Source organism: Calypte anna, chromosome 5A, assembly GCF_003957555.1.
Source record: "Calypte anna isolate BGI_N300 chromosome 5A, bCalAnn1_v1.p, whole genome shotgun sequence".
In the NCBI taxonomy this organism is placed as follows: Eukaryota; Metazoa; Chordata; class Aves; order Apodiformes; family Trochilidae; genus Calypte; species Calypte anna.
Genome location: NC_044251.1, coordinates 5,290,289 through 5,314,108, shown reverse-complemented (window position 1 = coordinate 5,314,108; position 23,820 = coordinate 5,290,289). Strand labels below are relative to the sequence as shown.

The 23,820-nt window shown below is 42.9% G+C and overlaps 1 protein-coding gene across 1 annotated transcript in view; it reads left to right on the top strand.

Annotated features, from left to right (window-relative positions):
• LTK (leukocyte receptor tyrosine kinase) overlaps positions 1 to 23,820 on the top strand; it is an 88,925-nt gene that overhangs the window by 37,703 nt on the left and 27,402 nt on the right. Inside the window, exons 3-10 of the mRNA XM_030451821.1 lie at positions 2,785 to 2,940; positions 3,621 to 3,843; positions 8,885 to 9,024; positions 11,950 to 12,087; positions 12,216 to 12,368; positions 13,262 to 13,362; positions 15,156 to 15,322; positions 19,730 to 19,824. Of these exons, the coding sequence (XP_030307681.1) occupies positions 2,785 to 2,940; positions 3,621 to 3,843; positions 8,885 to 9,024; positions 11,950 to 12,087; positions 12,216 to 12,368; positions 13,262 to 13,362; positions 15,156 to 15,322; positions 19,730 to 19,824 (1,173 nt within the window). The remainder of the gene's footprint in view (positions 1 to 2,784; positions 2,941 to 3,620; positions 3,844 to 8,884; positions 9,025 to 11,949; positions 12,088 to 12,215; positions 12,369 to 13,261; positions 13,363 to 15,155; positions 15,323 to 19,729; positions 19,825 to 23,820) is intronic.

Below are 23,820 nucleotides of genomic sequence, written 5' to 3'. Positions count from 1 at the left end.
AAATTCTTAGTTACGTGATGCAGATTCTAAGGATTAATCCTGCATTGGTATAGTCCTTGCTACTGCAGTTACTAAGATTTATTGAAATTATTTTATCATAAATACTAATTTCAAGTTATCCTCTATTTAGAATGAAAAGGAATTTTTTTCTTTCCTGAGGTCTCTCATTTTGCTCTTTTGCACTCTCTTCTCTGTGAGAGAAAATTGCTCTCTGGGTTTATGAAAAGTAGATTTTTACCTCATAAAAAATTACTACTGCTGACAATGGGTCTGTGGATACTGAGTTAACCCATCAAACTTTAATAAATCTGCAACAGCACAGCAGGTCTGGATCAGGACTGTTTTGCGTCACACAGCCAAGGGATTTTTGAGCTATTCAGACTCCTAAAGCTGTTTTATTGCCTCATCAAACCAAAACCTGGAGCTGGTCACAGACATTTTTCTCCAGATCCAGCAAGGCCAAGAGAGGGGCTGGTGCACTTCTTCTTGTGCCTCGCTGGAACAGGGCAGTGGGTCTGGACATGCACAATTTAAAAGCTCAGCTGCTTGGAGCTTGTTAGCTAAACAAACCAGAGACCATTTGCAAATCCATCATGGATTTGATGAGGTTGGATCATAGAATCATAGAATCATAGAATCGACTGGGTTGGAAGGGACCTCAGAGATCATCAAGTCCAACCCTTGATCCACTCCCGCTGCGGTTCCCAGCCCATGGCACTGAGTGCCACATCCAGGCTCTTTTGAAATATCTCCAGACACGGAGAATCCACTACTTCCCTGGGCAGCCCATTCCAATGTCTGATCACGCTCTCTGGAAAGAATTTCTTCCTAATATCCAATCTAAATCTCCCCTGGCACAACTTGAGACCCTGCCCTCTTGTCTTACTGAGAGCTGCCTGGGAGAAGAGACCAACCCCCCCCTGGCTCCAACCTCCTTTCAGGGAGTTGTAGAGAGTGATGAGGTCTCCCCTGAGCCTCCTCTTCTCCAGGCTGAACACCCCCAGCTCCCTCAGCCCTTCCTCACAGGACTTGTGCTGGATCCCTTCACAGCCTCCTTGCTCTTCTCTGGACCTGCTCCAGCACCTCAATCTCCTTCCTGAGCTGAGGGGCCCAGAACTGGACACAGGACTCAAGCTGTGGCCTCACCAGAGCTGAGCACAGGGGCAGAATCCCTTCCCTGGACCTGCTGGCCACGCTGTTCCTGATCCAGCCCAGGATGCCATTGGCTTTCTTGGCCACCTGGGCACACTGTTGGTTCATGTTCAGCTTCCTGTCAATCCAGACTCCCAGGTCCCTTTCTGCCACTCTGTGCCCAGCCTGGAGCTCCCCATGGGGTTGTTGTGTTGAACCTCATCCCATTGGAATCAGCCCAACTCTCCAGTCTGTCCAGGTCCCTCTGCAGAGCCCTCCTGCTTCCCAGCTGATCCACACTCCCCCCCAGCTTAGTGTCATCTGCAAATTTGCTGATGATGGACTCAATCCCCTCATCTAAACCATCAATAAAAATATTAAATGAGAAGCTCTGGTTGGCCCAGTTGGATGTAGTGAGAGGCAGTAACCTCTATGGCAAACAGGGCAGAGAGGGCTGGGGAAGGTGGGATTTCAACAACCTGTCCCAAGCCACAGGATTATGGAACTCTTACATCTGTGTTTCTCTTAACCCTCTGCTGTTTTATAAAATGAAGTTTAAAATTAGGAAAAACCCATCTGCTTCATCTTTTGAACTCAAAAGTTGCTTCCATTGCTTCTTTTTCTCCAAGTTTACTTGAAGTATAGCAAATCTTCTGGAAACTCTGATGTTGGATTTTTTTTTTCTGCCCTAGCTGTGTTGCTTGTGCAACCATCTAGCCTTGTTATAACCCTGACCTTAATGCTGTTCCTTTTATCTCTCTTTTCTCCTCCTCAGGCAAAGAGCTTCCAAAGGGATAACATTATGTCATTCATGTTGCATTCTGAATACCCTCTAAATGTCAGGATCTCAAATACTAATGTTTAGTCTCTTATTATTTTTCATATGGCCTGAGGGCCCTCCAGTTATTATTGTAATAGAATTATTACTACTACTGAAAATAAGTATCATGCAAGTTAATATCAACTTATTCAGCCCCACTCTGTGTGGGAGAGCTTTGTGCAGCTAAGATCCCTTCAGGGAGTTTATATTAGATTGATGAGGGAACAGTGAATTACTTCTTGTCTGGTCTATAATATGCTGATTATGAAAAATTCTGGCCAGGATGATGTAGTGTTCTCAGTGCTGCAAATGGACTCTGGAGTTTGTTAAGAGAGTGTTCTTGTCCATCCTACTGAAGGAAATCAAAATAGTTCATAAAAATAATAATTAAAAAAAACTACGTAAATCTTGCATTGCTCAACTGTTGTGCTTGAGACCCTGTCAAGCTTTTTCTTTGGGGAGAAGGTTGATCTTAGAGTTTCATTTTTTCCTCCCTGCCAAAATGCTAAACCTGTATAGTTTCACTATCCTTGGTATTATTCAAGATTTTTTGTACATGTGGGCAAGACCTTCACTGCTGTAAATTCATTGGGAATACCAGTGGGAGGATGCTGATTTACACCTGCCAAGAACTTGCAGGCTTGTTTATCCTTCTGTATTTTCCCATACCCACCATGCGAGCGTTTTCATGGCACATGACAAACTTTATTTTTTCCCTCCATCTCTCTAGTTTCTTGGGAGACAGAGCCTTCCACACACTGCTTCTCACTCACATCATCCATGCCCCTTGAACTGGGGAAAGCTTCACTTAAACCTTTGGTTTCTCCTAACAGAAATCTCATGTATCATCGGCTCAAGCTGTTCATGGGTGACATCTACAGACAATTTTGGAAAACCAGACTGGGTGTTATCTTCACTTGGTGTCCTGGTGTCTCAGGAGAGGCAGGAGCTGCTTCTGGAAAACAGTTCTTCCCATGGAGATGCTGAAGGTAGGGCAGAGTTGGAAGTTGCCCTTGGATGGACTTCTGCTTTATCCTAGCAGCTGGCAGCAGCTGCAGATGGCAGAAAGGAGCCAGCAGGATGAAGATTCAGGCGCATGGCATTAAAAATATTGTCACATGCTCATCCTGGTGCACAACTCCCACGTGTGCTGTCACTGCTCAAGAATCACTAAGATTAGATATACTGATGTATTTGTATGGCTCAAGTTATGTCTGTATGTACCTTCTATACAGTCGGCCCCTTTATATACTCTTTATGTATTTCCCTGATTTGGGGTGAGCTACATTTCCTTACAGAGCTGGATTTTTCTTAGGGAACTCAATCCTTCACAAGCCAGGGCTGGCTCCACTCATCTTCTGTCTGACTTGCAAAGTCTTTGGCTTTTGTTTCATTGTCTTCACTCCACTTTGTTTGATCTCTTCTCTTCTCTTCTCTTCTCTTCTCTTCTCATTTCTTCTACCACTTCTTTCCTTATTTCCTAAATTTTTACTTTACTCTTCTGTACCTACTGTCAGTTCTTTTGGGGGATTTCTGCGTAGCCACCTCCATTTCATTATTCCCTTCTTCAAGACTCTGTATCCCTTTATCCATTTTCATTTTATTAACTCTCTTCCATCCACACTCTCCAAACTGTGTGCCTCTTTTCTTATTCTTTTTTTCCTCACAGGGGACATTTTCCTCCTAAACACCAGTAGACTCCCAGACAGATGTGAATTCAGCCTGCATAGCCCTGTTCTGCCTGGGAGCTTGGACTCTTGCTTGCTGGAACTGGCCATATATTCACAGGATGCTGTTCCTCTCCTCCAGAGGTTCACAGTTGAAATCAGATATGTGGAGACAAACAGAAATACTTTAATTTCTCTGAGAGTTGGCCCTGAGGAAGATGCCAGGTAAGACAATCTATTTGCAGCTGTTTAGACTTTGAATTTCAGGGTAGAGTGGAGTCTCTCCAGGCCACCGTTTAACAGTATCTTTCCCTTTTTTGCGATCATTGCTGCTGTTACAGCAGAAAAAAGAGGGTAGAACTCTCAGGACTGGAGTGTACAGCTTCCTGACTGTATATCTGTAACAGATCCAGGTTTTGTGTCCCCTTTGCAAAGAACACACTTGCTCAGGGCTCACTCCTCTTGAGTGGTTGACCCTCTCATATACGCTAAGACTGTAACTGTAAAACATATTAAATCCAAAGGCTGCCTTGGCTGACTTGACTGATGTATCTGGGTATTCAGTGGGTCATATCAGTGTTCCATAGATCACATTTCTCATTTTGAGGCAGGGTAATTTTATAATTTTATATTTATAGTTTTTTTATCACTTTCTCCTCCTGTCTGCTGAGTTCAGGACCACCCTCTTTTCCTTCATTTATAGAGTTCATGGTGGGGAAAAACATAGGCTAGAGGTGAGAAGAGGTGAAAACAAAACAAAACAAAACAAAACAAAAAAAAAGGAAGTGCAGCAACCCTGAATCTTGTGCTGTATTCTCTTCTCTTTGATCTCCTCAATGTTTTACTTTTTCATTCCCACATGTAGCAGAATGCAGTAAAGAGGAGAATTGGACAAAGGGAATGAATCACAGCAGGAAGAGGAGAAAAGTCCACATATAATCTGATTTTGCCATTTTTCCATCTGCTTGTTTTTCCTTTGCTGCAATCTGCCTCGTGAGAACCTGGGTCAGACATGCAGCAGAGCTCTTTATTTCCATCACTTGACTGACTCCCATGGAGAATTTGAGCAAGAGATCCCAGTTTGTGTTTTCTTTGAATTCTTTGGTGCTCCCCAGGCTACCATGGAGATCTGTAGCCAAGACTCCTAGTCAGCCAAAGATAGCAGAGATTGACTAAAAACTTACGTTTTCTTCCAGATCCCTCTCTCTCTCTCTCTCTCTCTTTCTCTACTGCTTTTGGTTACTGCTCACTTCCTTTCTGGCTTCTCCTTCCCCTTCTTCCAATTTCACAAGGAATCCATTGTATTTTGTGGGATCTAATGTCATTTTTACCTATAACTGGCCTTGCTGCTTGAGTATCTGATGAACCTTTGCAACTGCACCCACTGCTCCGTTTCCCTCTATAAACTCATAGAATTCCCTTTTGATATTATCTAGCCGACCAGACCAGGCTTTGATCACAACCACTGCAGCATCTCTGGAATGGATCATAGATGTTTAACAGCTTGTTTGAGCAAAACAATCCTGCATGAAATCAAGATTATCACATCTCTTAAAGTTATGGCCTTTAGACTTATTAGAACAGAGTTAGCTTTGCTGGAAGTTGGCATTGCTTTTTCTTAGTGAGTGAAATGAAGCACTGGTAAGTTCAGAGGGTTTAGTGTTCAGGTTTTAAAGGTAAGTGGTGACTGACTCCTGTTTTAAATCAAGATAGAAAGGAGAGATAGAAAAGAGACAAAACAGTTAGAATCCATGTCAGGTCAAGTATTCTTTTTCCCTCATTCCATGGAAACCCTTTAAAATCTCAGCAGAAAAGTCTAAGTGTGTAGAAAAGACAAAATTTATTTCTTGTACAGTGATTTTGCTGCTTCTTACTATGCAGGTAATATGAAATTAATATTCTCTCTATGATTAAGATATTTTAAATATTCCTTGTTAAGAAGAGACCATCCTGAAGCTTTCTTGCTTTCCAGGGGATTTCCATAAGGAGTGGGAGTTCTACAAGGTTTTCTGTCTTAACCAAACACTGCTGCACAATTTAGAGTAGAACAAGGAGGATACTGAGCAAATGACATTGAGATGGATGCATACAGTTAGTATATAGCTTAACCACTGGCAAGCAATACCAAGGGACTGTCTTGAGATCAGAGTAGAAACTTAGATATTGAGAAAAGCTTGGTGTCACTTTTCAGGTAATTAGGTACTCCAGAGCATCCTGGTTCAGTCCCTTTTTTTACCTCTCAATTCCAGGATCAAGCTGTACTTCATAAATTCCAGCTGCACCAGACCACCCCAGTGAGCTGTCCTCTTTCTGGAACTGGAAATCTCCCAAAGGTGTTCTTCCATCAGCTACACAGTTCCCAAAAGCTTAGATACATGCCATGCATAAGTTGCTGTCCTGTCCACCTCACTAACTACTAAAACCTTTCATTAAATTTGTAGTATTGGAACTGACACGTTTTTTCACACATACACCTTACTGAAAGAGCGAAGAATAGGATTAACCTTAATTATGAGCTAGTTTCTTTCAACTCTGAGTAATCATACTTCAGTGAAAATAAAAAGGCATTGCTTGGGAAACGGATATTTTTTCCCTTTCTGTGGTCGAGTTGATTTTATTCTGTTTTCTTTTTTTCTTTCTTGGCCATGATTGTCTTGGTAGGTCAAAAAGCAAAAAGTTCACAGCCATGTGCAGACATGGGTTTTCAGTTAGCCAACCTCAGACAATAATAATTGCTCAAATTTTTCTGTGTCTTTCTATTTTTAAAAAATTTATTTTATTTTTGGGGGGTGAGGGTGGTGCTAAAATGTTCTGCCAGCTTCTGAAGTTGTAGAAACTTAGCATCTTTGACACTTTAGTCCTGCTGATCTGTTTGGTTTTATCCATGAGTATGTAACTTCTACTGTTGTACATGGAAACAATCCATATAGTTAATCTGAAGGTCTAGAAACAGGTGTGGTCATTTGGGCTTCATAAATCCAACTACATAAGCCTTGGAAAGGGAGTAGTCTGGTAAGTGTCCTCAGAAAATACCTAATTCTTACTGACAACAATGTGCACAGCCATTGCCATTAAAAAATGCAGCTAGAAAAGGAGAGGCTGTCCAGATGTTGTATAAAATAATGATTTTTGGACATTAATCTGGGAGTGTAATTTACTGCCCTTCATACTTCTGTTGAAACTGCACCCAAAAATACACTGGGTCAAAAAAAAAGACTCCCTGACTGGTTGGTGGAGCCAAGAGGAGGAGGCTTGGGTTCTGCTTGTGTTCTGCTCTCTCATCTACTTTTTAAACCCAATGGCTAGAACTGGGTATCTCTGAAGATTTGCAGGCAACAACTTTCAGGCAGAAAAATAATATAAAGCTTCTAGTTTTTATGCTGAATGAGTCTAGAAGCATTTAAGATAATTATTCATGTGCAGTGACCTCCCCTAGTTCAGAATAGGTTTCCAGCTTTCCTGTTCAGCTTTATTGAACTTTTCACTCTTAATGAAGACACCACCATTCTTCATAAAAGTATTTCTTAAACTTACTGATCAGTTACCTCTGTTAGGTATGGAAAGGCATGGCACAGAAAGGATTGGCAAGGAGGGGGAGGAAAGCTTTTGCTCAGCAGAGGAGATTGAGAGGCTAATGAAAATCAAAAGTTGAACTTCCATGTTTGCAGGGTGGATCTTGAGTTATCTTCCCTTAATTATCAGGCAGCTTGCAACTCCAAACTTTCTATCCATGCAAATCTCTCAAAATTATGTCAGATTCTGATGGGCCTTCCATACATAGTGTTTGATTTTAACATCTGTATTTAGAAGAGAAGCAATATTACCTCATGACTTGAGACCTGGCTTGACATAAAGTCAATACTAAAGGCATTGCCAAGCTTGGCTTATGTGGAAGCCTGCTGCAATGATCCATCTTCTGCTAGATCAACAATGGGCTTCATTCCTGACCCCATTAAGAAAATTAAATTGACTCTGACTATCCCCTGTTTGGAAACTGGGACCAAGCAAAGAAGGTGTAAATATTTACACCATTGGAAACCTTGCTGCAGTTGGATTCCCCTTTTTCTGAAGGGGAATACCTTGATGATGATAGGAGTCCAGGCACAGAAGTATGATGCAAAGCTACTCGTAATTTTGGCAGTCTCTGGATGCTTTCCAGTTGTTGCTGTGGTTTGCTAAGTGGAGTCAAATTCCAGTACTGGAGATTTTCAGTGGAGTACTGGGATGTCTTATGGGACCTTAGGCTCTGACTTAGAGGAGCTGCCTGCTCACAGAAGGAGTGGTTTGAGATAGTGTCAGATGCCACTGTTCTCCCAGCAGCGATGGCAGAACAAGCAGCATACCTTTCTCATTTGTGACATTACAGAGGTTGGTTTATTGCCTTAGATTGGGTATTTTTTATTTATTTTTACGTTTCCAGCCTATAAACAGCAAATTCCATAGTCTCTGGCTCATAAAGCAAGTAGCATTAAGGTGCAGCAACTGAACTAGTCATTGTTTTTAGCTGGAGGGCAGGAATCTCTTCCATTGCTACCACTAAATATAAGATTGGTTGTGTATCAGAGGCTGTGTGCTCCAGGTTACCTGTCTCGGGGGTGTAAATATCACTGGTGATGCTGTGATGCTGCTCTCAGGGTGGACTGGAATGTGGTGGAGGTACTAGAACTATGGCTCAGTCTGTGGAAGGCCTGGGTATCCCTAATAGGTAAATTCAAAAGAATTAAAGTCTTTACCTTCAGTGGTTCATGGAACCTGTTTGATTAAGGCTCATTCATTTTTGTGGCCAGCAGGATGCAATGGAGTGATGGCCAAAGCTGTGTCAGGTAGCAGAAGCAGCTGAGTTCTGGATCAGTGCTGAATGGTCTTGGATGTTGGTACCACAGTATGTCAGGGGAGGTTATAAATATAAGTGTATTTTAAGGTTATATTTATAAATGTATTTTATATGTGGAAGGCATGTATGGGGGGGGGGGTGTCCAAAATTGTGATCATTTAAATGACATTTTAATTTAAGAATTATTGGGAATGGATGAATCTCTTAATCATTAAGATCCATGGCAAAGGTGAATGAACATGAGGTTGTTAGGCTGAATATCACTTGTTTCATATTAAGAACTGTTAGTTATGTTGGAGTTTACATACATTGATCTATTCCCCATGTGGGTGCTCCTACTTTTATTTGGTACATAATTATGGAATATTTATGCTAGGGACTCACTCCATGGATTCCAGTGTGTGTGTCTGATAGTTCCTTGTTGTCTTCTAGGATGAAATGGAAATACCTGATGGCCCAGATTGGCCGAATAGAAAGACCTTTTAAAATTGCCTTGCTGTATTCCAACTGTGGAGCAGAAGAGGCTGGTGTGCTGGCAGTGGGCTCCTTGCAGCTGAGGAACTGCTTTCATGGTATGTTAAAATATGGCCAGGTTTGGATTATTTAAATGTGATCAGAAAAGAGAGCAGCACCCTCATCAAAACTGATGAATGTGATCAGGGTGATGGGATTCAAATGAAAGCTGAGTCTCCTCTGGGGTTTCTGGAAGTGCCCTACTTCTCAATGGTCACATTTCCATGTGTTTTATGTTTGTGCACATGTGTTTATGTGTGTGTGTTATGTTTTGTGCTTCAAGGGCAGGGCTGAAGCTCAGAATTTTGGAACACATTTAAGGGATCCTCTCTGCTTTTCAGCTTTGCTTTGCTTGATCTTTGAGAAAACAAACAGGGTTTATGCTGAATCCAGCAACAGGAATGGAAAAAAGTATTGCCTAGATTAGTTAGCATTTAATATTTTTTCTTTTAACTAATCAAGGACAAAAGACTACTCTGTGGCCCCAAAGCCTTTTCCAAAATGGGTTGTTATCTTCCAAATCTTTAAAGAAAAGAAGTACTGAGCTGCACTGCTTGGGATCTGTTTGCTACTAGCAGGCTGAGAACATCTATCTAAAATGAAAATAATTGAAATGTCATCATTTTCTCCAAAGCAGTGAGTGCTCAGCTCAAAAATCCTCTATTTTACCTGGCACTTAGAGTCCTGTTGTGAATGTCATGCAAATGATCCACAGTAGCTGTGCAGAACCTTGCTAATCTTATTTAGGCTTCTTGGAAGAACAAGACTGTTGGCACAGGCAGCCTGCAGGTTGGAGACAGAATCAGCATCACATTTTGGTTTTCCTGCATTAATGCAATGCAATTGCCTCCATTTTGCAGGCACTGTGGAAATAGCTTGGAATGTAAAAAGCTTCAAATGGAAAAGCAGAATACTGGTTTCACCAAGCTGTTTCATAATGTGCCATGACACTGGTTTTGATCACATTAGAGATTTGATTTTTTGCAGTAATTAATCTGTAGTTTAATAAATGTTACATTTTAATGCAATGTTTTTTGACAATCATGAAGTTTTGGGGGATGCATCAAACCTGAAGCACTCAGTCCCTAAATCAGCTATTGTGCCTACCAAGAACAACACATTGCCATGATATACAATATATATCATGATATACAATAGTCTTTGGATTGAGTTTTACATGGCAGGGGTTTGGTGGGGGGGGAGAGGGCTGTCTGAATGGCTCCTGTGAGAAGCTGCTGGGAGCTTCCCCTATGTCTGGCAGAGCTGATGCCCCCTGGCTCCAGTTGGAGCCAAGGCTGAGCCCATCAGTGGTGGTGGTGGCGGTGCCTGTGTGATAACATAAGAAAGGTGAAAGGTAACAAAACCCTGTGCAATTGCATCTGGAGAGAGGAGTGAGAATATGTGAAAGCAGCAGCTTCTGCAGGTCAATGAAGAAGGATGGGAAGGAGGTGCTGGATTCCCCTGCAGCCCGTGATGAAGACTATAGTGGGGCAGGATGTCCCTCTACAGCCCATGGAGGTCCCTGGGAGAGCAGATATCCATCTACAGCCCATGGAGGACCTCACACAGGAGCAGACAGGTGCATGAAGGAGGCTGTGATCCTGAGAGAAGCAGGCTCCTGGCAGGATCTGTGAACCTGTGGATGCAGGTTTGCTGGCAGGACTGGTGGAACCATGGGGGACCCACACTGAAGCAGTTCATGGACAACTGGAGCCAATGGGAAGGACTTGCATGGGAAAAGTTGATGGAGGACTCTATTCCATGGGAGTGACCCCACACTGAAGGAGGGAGAGGAGTCCCTCTCCCTGAGGAGCAGCAGAAACAATACCCCATGGACTGATCACAACCCCCATTTTTTATTCTGCCAGGGAGGAGGAGACAGAGGAACCAGGAGCAAAGTAATTTGAGAGCAAGAAAAAGGGTGAGGTGGGGTAGAAGGTGTTTTAATATTTGTTTATTTCATTTCTCATTACCTTACTCTGATTTGATTGGCAATAAATTACACTGATTTCCCCAAGCTGAGTCTGTTTTGCCTGTGGTGGTAACTGGTGAGTGATCTCCCTGTCCTTCTCTTGACCTGTGAGCTTTCCATTATTTCTTTCCTTCCTCTCCCTTGCCCTGTTGAGGAGGGGAGTGACAGAACAGATTAGGGGGACACCTGGTACCCACCAAGGTCGCCCCACTACACTCTTTCAGACTGTGTACCTGGATTGCTTGAGAGGTGTCCTTTTTGTTCTGGAACTAATTCCCTAACTATCTCATTTTGAAATATTTGCAGTAACAATCCTTGTGGAATTTCTGTGCAGAACTCTGCTAGCAGGGAGCAGGTCCAGAAGAGCCCCATGCAGACCTGTAACAGAACTGTGCACACAGGCACCAACAGGGCAGGCTGGGCACATGAAGACTCATGCTTTTAGGAAATAATCAGACTTAAAAATGACATTCAAGCTTGGTTACTGGGTACCTGTGCAGCCAGTCAAATAATCCTGGGGACCAGCTGGGGTGCATGAGTAAATTTGCTGCACAGTGAGACAGCTTGCTGGGGAAATAGCTGCCTTCCCAGGCTGGATGCCACAGTGTTGGCATGAAAAGATGTCAGAATGAGTGTTAGTTAAGCCCAAGTCTCAACAGGGCACAGGAATGTGTCTGTCAGGACTGAAACTAAGTGGGTATCTCTGCCTCCAGCTTCAGAACATGGTAAAAAACTGCAAAGTTCTTCCTTCTACAAAACAAAACACAAAAAACATTGCAATCTAAAGATAGTGCAAATGCAGCAGAAGACAGTGCATGAGAGAAAGGATAAATAAATTTGTTTCCATGAGAGCTGAGAGTGTCTGCAGATATCTCATGCGGGGTAGAAACCTACATGGTAAAAAGCAGAGGTGTCATTTATCAGCCCTGGACACTTTCTGAGGTCCCACATGTGAAGGGGATAGATATTCTGCCAGCTCATTTCTGGGCTTCTTTCTCTTTTTTTCCTTTAGGTAAAGAAAACCAAGATCTTTCTATATATGTCAAAGGCTCCACATTCCCCTGCCTTCATGGAGGTTGTGTCAGTCACCTAAAAATCTGTGAATTCACCAGTGATTGCCCTGCTAAAGAACAGGAAGGAGTGAGGTGTGGTGAGTATGTGGCCTGGCACTACATGGGAATTTTAGACAACCACAATGAGTTTTGACTTTTGCAGCTGTTTGTGTTCTTCCATGTTCAGGTTTCTCTGTCTTCCTGCTTTTTCATTTTTCTGCTATAGACAGTCTCCCAGAGGGCTCACATTGCTCTTTTGAAGAAGGTCCATGTGGCTGGACACTGAATGAAACTGCAGCATCTCCTTGGTCTATTCGGGGATCTACTGAAATGATGAAAAATTACTCATTTTTAGGGTCAACCCTGCAAGCCACTGGTGGTAGGTTCCTCATAGTTGTCTCTCTCTCTCTGTATGCATGTATGTATGCAATAGCCTTGAACTCTCAGGTTTTTTAACTTCAAACTTTAACATTGGTTATATCTATAACAACTTAAAAAGTAGCTAAAATTAACTTTTGAACATGATTCAAAACCTTATACAAAACAAGCTCTGCAACAAAGTTAACATGAAACTCTCAGAGACTGGAATTCTCCTTCACATTAATAACTTTATATAATGAATTCTCTTTAAATATTCTTCTTCCCTCCTTCTTACTCTTCTGAGTTATAGAATTGCAGAGTATTTTAGCAGCAAGATAATAACTGCTGCATCACAAACTAAAAACTGCCCCACAGAACAAGGCAGTTTGTACAAACATCTTTTGGAGAACCTTGCCAGATTTTGTGCTAAATAAGAAGCCCTGACATGTTCAGGCTGAAAGTCAGATTAGCACAAATGAGTCTTGCCTCACAGTTCCCTGTTCAAAATGAAGGGTGTCCATATTTTGAGAACTTTTATAACCTGTTCTTGGGAACAGAGTCTCCGCATGAACTCTTCCAGGCCAGTGTTTGTCTCAGCAAGGGTCATTGCTGCTCATGGTGTAAGAATTAGAGCTGATCAGGAGTTCACTGGAGACTGGTGTCAGCCCATGCATGGGAAGATGCTAGAGTGGTGTCTGAGGTTTTTGCACTCCTATTTCAGGAAAGACATTTGGGATGTTGGCTTCAGTCTTATTATACCCTCACTAACAGATTTGCTCTCAAACCATGCTTGTCATCTTATTTGCACTGTGATTCAGCACAATGATGTTAAACTGTTTCAGTAGGGTATTAAAAAAAAAACAAAAACCAAAGCATCATCTTGCCTTTTCTGCTTCCCTTTTCTGGTCACAGGACACTTCCTCTACTTGCGAGCAGACAGCTCTCAGATGAGCTGTGTGGCTAAAGCTTACAGCTCCAGCTTGCCAGCTAGGATTGCCACTGAAGACTACCAGGTATATGACTCTATCTTACCCTCTTTGTGGCAGTTTGTACAATCAGCCCATCCCCCTGGGCCTCTGCAAAACACTTGCAAGCACTCAAGTTGGCTCTGCTGCCTAGAAAAATAAAAGGAGACGTGAGGAGCATCCAGAGGTGAAAGCAGGAGCCCCAGGTCAACTCCTCATTATGGAAAACTTCCCCTCCTAACTCTTCCAATTATTCCTCTGAAGGATACTGAGTACCTGAACTCTATGGAGTGGCCTTGGCTTGTGGAAAAGGGAGTTGGCTGTCTGGGTTTTTGAGCCATTCAGTGTGTACCTACCTGCTACTGCTACTTCTCTGCATAAATTCTGGAATACTCTCTCATAGGAGTTAAACTTTGTTGACAGTGTCACTGGTAACAGGAGTGTGAAGTTAGATGCTAGATTTTCCAGGAACAGGTGAAGATAATAAAGTTCTGTTCACATTCTTTGGGAATTTTAAAAGGTGCAGGCAGCCAGGCATGGATAACATCCCATAACCTTCCTTCAGCCTACATTTCTCAAAAGAATAAGGGGAGATCCAAAGGCATGGAATTAAAAACTATGTTGTACTAATAACACTTGGGAAAATTAAGCTGCAGGTTTGAGCTAGACTCCAGTCCTGCTAGATGGAAACAGAAAGCTTTGATGCCTCCTTACTAGAGCTGGCAAAAGAAATAGAGTGCAGGTGCCAAAGATTTAACCAGCACTTACATTTACTTACAAATCCAGGTCACATTTGATGTGTAGTTCCAACCAAATAAAAAGTGCTTGGAGCTAGGTTCAAAAAACAAGGAGGAGAAGCAGTAACTGTTGGTTGTGGTATAGAGGTCACAGGAGATCTGGACACATTCTCTCCTCCACTGGCAAGGATTTGAATCCACATTTCAGGAGCAAGGGGTTTCATGTGGTTGTTCTTTGCACACAATGCATGTGTCTGCTCCCTTTCCTGCTGCTGCTCTCCATAAAATAAAGAGAAGCTGAACATTCAAAGCAATGATGGAAATAACAGTTCTCCTGTTCTGTGGCAAAGTGGAAGTGCCAAAAGAAAAGAAAGAAAAATATCTCTTGCTTCAGAATATTCTTCAGCCTGGTGATAAGGTTGCTTGCCTGGTGTTTGGGTGCCATGGTCCAGATGGTGCCTATGATTTGGAGCAAATATATGCTCCAAGTTTCCTTTCTCTAGAGACCTCCTTGCTTCAAGGGCATTTGGGGCAGGGCATCTCTTCCCTGGAAGTACTTTTGTTCCTGGGAACAGATCAAATGACATCAGTGCAACACATGGACCTGGGTGATTACAATAGGAACCTTTAAAGATTTAAACTGTGGTTCAAACCCTTTCACAGAAACCTTCAGGCTGGTGAGAACACCGAGGAGGAATACAGTTAGGATTGTTTTCCCACAGTAACCTAGCTCTAGTGGAAGCATTTAATGCTAAAACATTTCTTGAGTTCAAGCCTGTGCTCCTTTACTGCTTTTTGTTCCTGAAGGAGGAACAAGAAAACCAGTGGTTTCTCACCCAAATGGTGCCTGAGGCCATGGATATTTTTGTGGGTGGCTGGAGAACAGCTGCCCAACAGGAGTGTCAGTCAGAGCCTCCAGAGATAAAATTCTGTGCTAGGAAGAGGGATGAGTCAGGGATGAGCACTGGGGGCCTGAGCAGTGGGTGTGATGCAATGGTCTGGCTCAGGATCAAAGGTTTGTTGTGTCAGATCTCCAGGAAGGGGAAAAGTGAGTACCTGTCCCTTCTTATCACAGCTTAACATTCTTTTTCTCTTCTATTGCAGATCCAATTCTCAGTGCATGTCTTTGGCAGCTACAATGGTACCATCTCCTTCTCTGTCAGGGAGGAGATAAAGGGAGCTCCAGTCACACTGCCCATGTGGGAAAGGGCAGGGAGCTGGAGTGACCACTGGTTTCTCATCACCTTACCAATGCCAGTGCTTCAGAACTGGTAAGAGCTCAACCAGCAGCACCCAGGGTTACCCCCAGATTTATAATTATTTTTTTACTGCTTTTGTTTTCAAGCACCACTTTCATTCTTTACTACTTCAAGGGCCATTTCTATTGCAAAAGTTGCATCAGTACTTCAGTTCTGCTTACTGAGGAAATTTTCTGTCAGACATGCAGATCTCCATGTGTTTGCTCAGCTTAGATCAGCACAAGCCTGAACTGTGTCTGCACTTCATGCAACCTCAAACAGAGCTTAGGTACTGGGAATAGCAAGTGTCTGTTCTAGACACATTTCACTGGTGTGAGAAAGCCAGTAACAGCTATAGTAGTATAGCTTTGTACAGTAAAAACTATCATGTGAGTCAAATGGCTGTAAAAGCCACAGTTTAGCCAATGCAACTGTCTGGCCTTGAATCTGTATCTGTGCAGCCTAGTCAACAAGAGATCATTCATTGCCATGTCACTGATGCAACAATTTCAGGAAAAGACCATTGCCCAATTCAGCCTTGCATTAAAGTTTGCACAGTTTCAGATGTGAAAATGCAGCATGGCATTTGTTTTCAAATGAAGTAAAATATTGAAGGTTCGAAGAATTTCAACCCAATCTCAATTGGAATTCAGTCTCAAGCAATGTAGCAGATGTTGGGCATTGGTTGTTGTGCACAACACAAACAATCCTCAAATTGCTCCAATCTGGTTTTCTGTATCTTTCTCAGGAAGGCTTTCACCTGACACTTAAACAAATCTCAACTTCTATACAGCAAATATTATAAGTGGGAAATTATCTACCTAATATTGGCAATAGATAATGTCAGAAAACTTAATGGATAAGAAAGCTTGAGGGGATTCCTTTTAACTTCAAATATTCATTGCATCCTCATATAAAAGACTTTAGGGATTTGGGTCTGCAAGTGATAGCAATTCAAACCCAAGCAGCAGTAAAACCCAGAGAACATTGTTCTACCTTGTTTCTCCTGTTTCTAACTTCATTAAATTATTATCCTTGGTCTCAGCATTGTAAGGTGTTCACCATATGCACCTCTGCCATGAATTAGTCTTTTAGGATAGGATAGGTCTGCATGCTGGCAGTGTATTTAATATTCTTTTCTGATACAGTCTGGAACTCTATGGATTAGTAGCTGTTTAGTTCTCCATATGTAAAGTATGCCCAGTGAGTTTGTCCAGAATAACTCTTTCCCAGGGACAACCACAGTAGAGTCCCAGGAGCTCATCAGAGGTATTTAAGACTTTCTGCCTCCTCTGATAAAAGGTCCCTTGTGCTTGTTTCCTAAAGCCTCCAGTTTCTGTATCAGCTTCTTCTGTGGCAGGAGGAAATGAAGAGCAAGAGGCTTTAGGGAGCACTAGCTGGGACTGCACAAAAAAACCTGATCTGCAAATACTGTAATGTTTGACAAAATGAAAGTAGTAGGTAGGTCCTGAATGCATGTACTATGATGGTTTGTTTCAAGTCATTTTATCTTATTTCACTTTCAGGCAACACTTTTATGTGCCATTTTCAAAGAAATTTAAAATTGATGGGGCCCAGAAGTGACAGTCACTGTGGGTGAGGCTGCAACTGCTCAGTCTACCAAGCAGAAATGAGCTACCTGAGCTAGCCAAGTGACTAATAGAAGTAATAAGTTGTCATTTGATGCACTGATCTGTAAAAAAAAACAGAGGAACCATGCAACTCACGGGAATTATAGCAGCTATTTGCCCCAAGGAAGGAAACCCTGGTCTTGGTGCTCACAGGACACAATCTCTGTCCTGGGCCCCTTCCCTTGTTCCTTACATGCTCTGCTCCTGCCTCAGCTCACCTGCTTATGGGAGCACTCAGTGCCATTCTTCCTTCTTTTCATATATTTGATCTCTCTTCCTTCAAGGCTGTGAACCCATTTTGTCTGTCTCATGTTTCCAGTTGTAATTTCCCTGTCTGACCTCCTCCCTGCTGCTTGTTTCCATCTCTCTTCCAGCAGGTGGTATTCCTCTATGTGTTGGGTTTTTATTGTCTGACTCTCTTTCCTGCACTTCCATCCCCTTCTTGTCCTAGTTATCTCTTGTGTAATTTTATTTTGATGACCCCAGACCTACAGTAAAGTTTTATTCCCAGTCTTTCTGTTTGACTGAGTATTTTTCTTCCTTCTGTAGCTCTCAGGCACAATCCCTACTCCCCAAATCCAAGCTCTCTGCTGTAAAGCAAAGGGAGCTCTGATTTTTCCAAGATGCCACCTTGTTCACTCTGGAATCAGTATAGGCAGCTTTTTTTTTCTCCTAGTTGGCCTATCAGCAAAGAACAGGAGAGCTGGTGGAGAAAAAGTGTGTTCATTAATTTGGAAGGGTGGGGTGTGTCAGTAATAGTATTGCTATGGAAAGTGCCATTTGGCCCCAGCTTTGAAGATATCCAGAGAAGATGAGACTGCAGGATTAGAAAAATTCTCCCAGGCATGGAAGTGTCAAGGATTTGAAACTTTCAAGATCATTTTACTAAAATTTTAAGAGATTCTCATTCATCCCTTGCTGCTTGGACAACTCCTTTCTACTCCTCTCAGGCTACCTGTCATTGCTTCCACCCTCTATAGGATTCCTCCAGTGAATTTATTTCTTAGGAGAAAAGGAAAAGAAACACCCCAGTTGGCTGATCAGCTTCCCCAGTTGGGCATCTACATACTTGGAAAACTACTGCAGGTGATCAGCTCACCTGAGCTGATTTCCTCACTTGGTTCACACACCCAGGGAAAAAGGCTGCTATCAGGAGAAAACCACAGGCAAAAGACCAAGACATCAGAGATCTGGGGAGTGTAATATACTGGAGTCAGCAAAATCAACAGGAAATAATGAACAGGAACATTGGAAAAAACCCTGGCTAAGACAGCACAGAGGTCAAGAGGCAAAGTCCTCCTCTTTTTCTGAACTTAGGGGAACAGAGAGGCACACAGAGCACAGAGCTTAGGAGACATCTGTCCTCAAGCACATTCTCTAGGCTGCCACTTGGACTCAGCTGGAGCAGAAATCTACCTTGTGGCACATTCTTCTGCTCTGAATCCACTGACCTAGCCAGGGATATGCAGCCATGGGGATGCCTTAAGTAGGGAATGTGCTGTGGTACAGTATCCATGGCTAGAAAAAGTGCCCAAGTGTCCTAGTGCTCAGGGTACTGTCACTTTGTCTTCCACCAAATGGGTGAGGAAGTTGCTGTTGTATGTCAGTGGACATCCAGGTAAGGACTGAAATTGCAAAAGTAATGCTAAAAGCTGCTAATTTCTGTTGGAAAGTTTCCCTGCTAATCCCATAGCCAAGAGAGTGGTTGTTAAGGAGACCTCTGTTTTGCATTGGTTGCACCAGTGCTTGCTCCCAGGATGCTCAGAATCTGTAAATGGGAATTTAAGCACATTTAATCACCAGGGGCCATTCTTGAGTTGAGGGAAAAGCAGCTTATCCCTAAAGATTTTGATGCAGCTATGCAACCTTATATTAACTGTGGGCAGGCACCAACATTTGGCTGGTGGGTGGAATGTGCACATGGACTTTATTGCCACTAATTTGGGACAAATGTGTTCTTAGGATGAATGATTAATGTGTTAGGAAGATGCGTGCTTGATCTCTCATAAATCATTGGGTTTCATCAGTAGAGGTCATCTCCATATGCTTTTAATAAGTTCTAAATGGACTGGACATCAGACATGTGTCTGAAATTTAATGTCAAACAGTTCAGTCCTATCCATTAGAAGGAGAGCCTCCAGCCCATTTTCTTTCTTCCTTGTGAGTTTAGAATGTGGCTCTGTACATGGGACATGACAGATCTCCTCCATCAGCAGCTGAACATCTGTTTATGGTGGGAAAAGATGAGAAAGCCCAGAAAGCAAGCACTTCAGGGAGTTATGGCTGAAATTTAAAATGTCCTGACCTGCAGCTGAAATAAACCCATGTCACCTTGTTGAATTACATTGGCTGAGGATCAGGCCAAGATCCCTGTCCATTTGGATATTGTTGGTTCTGCTCAGTTTCCATACTGTCTTTTGGGGGATGAAAAGGAGATTCTCTTTTCCCCTTCCCTTTTGCACATGTCTGATTCCCTCACTGTTTATAGCAATTGAATAAGGATGGTTGTGTGTATAACTGTTAGTGGTTTGTTTCTATGTTTGTGTGAAGGGCTTTCATTCTTGTTCCCCCATGAAATGTGGCATTATATGAATGTTGGTTAGTCCTTATTAACTGGTGATGTGTGGATAAGATTTCTAGCAAGCCTCAGCAGGGCTTGTCAGGAGGAAATGTTCTAAATAGTGATGATCATTAATGAAAAGGGAACACTGTATTTTTAGTTTGGTTTGGGGCTTTTGTTTGTTGTTTTGTTTTGATTTTCCCTGCCCCCTTTCTCTTTCTTCTCTAAAACTTCTTTCTTATTGCCAAGGTTTCAGCTGCAACTCCTGGCATCCTGGGGCTGGAATTCCCAAGCTGACATTGCTGTTGACAATATTACATTTGGACTGGACTGCTACAGTGACGGTGAGCCATGTTGCAGGACCTCTTAAAAAAATTGGGTAGTGTCATCCGCATCCCACAGCTCCAGGACACAAAAGCTCTGTTCTCCCCACAGAGTGCACAGGGATCATTTGTGTTGCCTTTCACAGCAAAATGCCATTTTATCTACAGAAGATTGCAAGTGAAGGCAGTTTTAGAGTGTGTTAGAGTCTCCTAGTGCTTTTCTTTTTCTCTGATCTAAGCTATCCCATCTCACATATTTGAGACCTGTCTGTGTGTCTTGGCAAGAAGCACCAGACTTATTCCCTAGCCCTTAAGTGGAAGGATTACATCATGCTCTTTTTCAGCAATCCCTGCTGACCTGTGTACCCTGGAGATTGATAGCTTAAGGGAATATGTTGAAATCAAAGGGGAAAGTCACCGTATTTTAGTAGAGGAAAGAAGAAAAGTAAGGAATAAAGTGACTCTTTGCCAGTGAAGTTTAGATTATTGCAAAAAGTTTGTTTGACTCTGCAATGAGGTATGACAATTGTATGAAGTTTAACAAAGAGAGGTGCCAGATTTTGCACCTGGGAGATGGTAACCCTGGATATTCATAAACCCTGGGGAGCAAGGGGCTGGAGAGCAGAAAATGGTTAATGACAAGTTGACCATGAGCCAACAGTGTGACCTGACAGTTAAAGGACCAACCAAGTCCTGGGGTGCATCAAGCAGGGCATTGCCAGCAGGTCAAGGGAGAGGATTGTCCCATTTTACTGATAAGGCCCCATCATGAGTACTGGGTGCAGTTCTGGGTGCCACAGTCCAAAAAGGACATGGAGCTACTGGAGAGTGTCCAGAGGAGTTGGTGAAGGGTTTAGGGGGAAAGCTGTATGAGGAGTGGCTAAAGGCACTTGGTCTGTTCAGCCTGGAGAAGAGAAGAGGAGACTGAGGGGAGACCTCATCACAGCTCACTGCTTCCTCACTAGGGAAGGAGGAGGAGCAGGCACCGACCTCTTCTCTCTGGTGACTGATGAAAGGACCTGATGGAATGGTAGGAAGATGTGCTGGGAGAAGCTAAGATTAGGTGTAAGGAAAATGTTTTTCACCCAGAGGGTGGTTGTGCAGTGGAAAAAGCTCCCCAGGGAGCAGTTATGGCACCAAGCCTGCCTGAGGTCAAGAAGCATTTGGATAACACTCTCAGGTACATGGTGTGGTTCTTGGGGTGCCCCTACACAGGGACAGGAGTTGGACTTGATGATACTGTTGGGTCCCTTCCAACTCAGCAGATTCTATGAAGAACTGTCCCTGTCAGATATATATCAGTTCTGCTTTCCTTTGTTTCATTGCTGCAAACACAATTGTCACCAATGTAAGTCTGAAAAATTGAGCCAGTGGAGTACCCTCTGGAGTGTGTTAGCAAGAGCTAGATTTTCTTAGCAGACAAGAGGAAAGAGGTGGGATACTTGAACCCCTTGGAAACACTAGAAACTTCCTTCTTTTTGTCCCTAGCAAATAATATATATTCTGTGTTGTAAAGGAACTTACGTTGCAGACAAAATGTGCATCAGTGCTCCTGTGCCACTCTTTATGTGTCATAACACCCAGTATGTCAACATTTAGGGTAATACCATGTCTCTGCATGTTAGTCATGGCCTAACATAACGTGTGGAAAGGCTTGTGTCAAAACAGATGTGTTAAAAGTTCATCAACAAAAGAGCCCTTTCTGTCCCACCTCTGTCAGATTCAGTCTCCTGTTATCTGTTTCTTTGATGTGTGGGCACTGGAACCACCCTTCTATAAAATGGTGAGCATGCACATTTTCATTTGGACTTAAGAGGAAGGTTTGCTTATGGTAATGTCATTTGTTCATTTCACTGGCTCCAAAACTATTTGTGACCTCCATTTGGGTTTGAAATCTTTTGCGGAAACCGAAGGGACTGATTCCAGATGCTCTTGTGCACCCGGCTGCTGGAATTTACTGCCCTCCTGAGACCAAATACAGCCTCCAGTTTCTCAGCAGACATTTTTGCCTCTTTTGTGCCAGATCTATCCTGTGGCAAACGGGGGGGGCATAAATCTCAGTGCAGCAATGTTATCAGAGCTCCTCTCTTAGATGCCCCGAGTTACTCCTCCTTTTCAATTAGTATAAATTGCAGTGATGTTTAGAAGCAGCTAGCACTTATCTGAAGGTGTGACCCAGAGATGTGTGACTCATTCAGCAGGCAGACAGCAGGGAAGAACCATGTTTCTCAGAAGTCTTGCACTTGCCAGTGGTCCTTGATTCCTCTTCGTAAGCTGACGTTTTCTCGCCTCCAAAAGCAACCTTCTTGCATTTGTCTTCTCATTATTTTAACTGAGTTAGGTTGCATAGAAGCTCAGCAGCTCTGCTGTGCTTTCAGTAATGAAATTATTCCCCCAGCAAGGAGAGGTTGCAGATGTCAGAGATGGAGCCGATTAAGATCCGAGCAGTGAATTCTTTGCATGAGGGCAGCAGGAAGGATGTATGGCAGAAAGGAAGAATTTGCTGCTTGCTTGGATGTAAATATTATTTGCTCCATCTATTTCAATGCTGTTGTTCAATTGCTTTACAAAACCCAGTGTACACCCTGGAAGTGCTGCTAGTCTTTATACAAGCTGGGAAAGAAGGTGAGGTTTTCTGTATACCTCAAAATCAGGAGGAAAGTTTCAGCAAGATTTAAGAGTAAAACGAGTGGGTAGTGAGGGCATCTCAAGTGACAGCAATAAGGACAGAAACCAGATGAACTGTTCTTCAAATGGCAACTCCTGAGCAGATGTTTTCCCTTTGAAAAAAGGTGAGACAAAACCACTTTCTGGTTCATACAATCAGCTTGTGTAAGGTAGTGTCAGATACCTGATGATGTGGGTCTGGCTCATTGGCAGAACTTCCAAGGGACAGGCATAGGAACAGACCTGAATTTTTAATATATCTAAATATGAAAATGTGGGCTATCAGAGCAAACAGAATGCTGGGGGTTGCCCTTCTCAGTGCTTATGTGGTAACTGCTTTTATGGTAATTTTTGGTGCTCCAAGCATTATGTTGTTCCAATTAATATCACAGGTCTATCAAAGTGCACTCTGCTGCCCTGGCCTAGGGATTACTTTTCATTCTGTGCATTTACAATTTCCCACAAAACCAGTTTAGAAATTGCATGACTGTCCAAACAGAGATTTTGCATCATGTGTCTCTAGTTCTTGACTTTGGAGTCCATGACCAGGCGAAGTATGGTTCTGTTGACCTCCCAGTCTCATTGCCTGATTTAAATGGTGGGAGGTGGTTTAAGCCTCATAGCTGCCTCTTTTTGATGGTTTAGGAAGGGATACACTAGAGATGGAAGCAATCAGCCAAAGAGATGGGGGAGGGAGAAGCAGGAAGCTGTTGCAGCTTCCTCATTCTCTGCCCCACTCCAGGACAAACTGGAGAGGCATTCAGGAATTCTTTGACCTGCATCATAAGGTGGCATCTCTTAAGGGACAACACACACTTTGAGGATACTGTGGGGGACCTTACTTTGATTAATACTGGCCATAGGGCCATCTTTTTTCATTATAGCCTCATAGACAGAGAAGCAGGAGTAGGTTACTTGAGCTCTTTATCTGCAGAAGCTGCCACATCTTTCTCCTTTATACTTTCCCTGTCTTTTCAGTATGGAAATCAACAGCACCAGCTAAATCCCAGACAAAGGAGTCTTGTGCTCCTCATAGTTTTCTGATTTATGCACATTTTAATATGAATTGTGTTCCCTCCTATTCACTTACAGTCAACATGTTGGCTGTCAGGGGAGGAGGTAGAAACTGAAATAAACTGGAGCAGGAGCCCCTGTACCCTAGGGCTACACCACGGGTGTAGTAAATGCCACCTTACAAGTTCATGGCTGACAGTGGATAAAATATCAGCCTTCTAAGAGTTACCAGCTAATGTGGACAGGGTGATGCTCAGGCTGCTGAGCACAGAGAAGCCAAACCTTCCAGCACATGGGGGGCTGAGACTGTTTGGAGAAGGAGGAAAGATTGTTTGG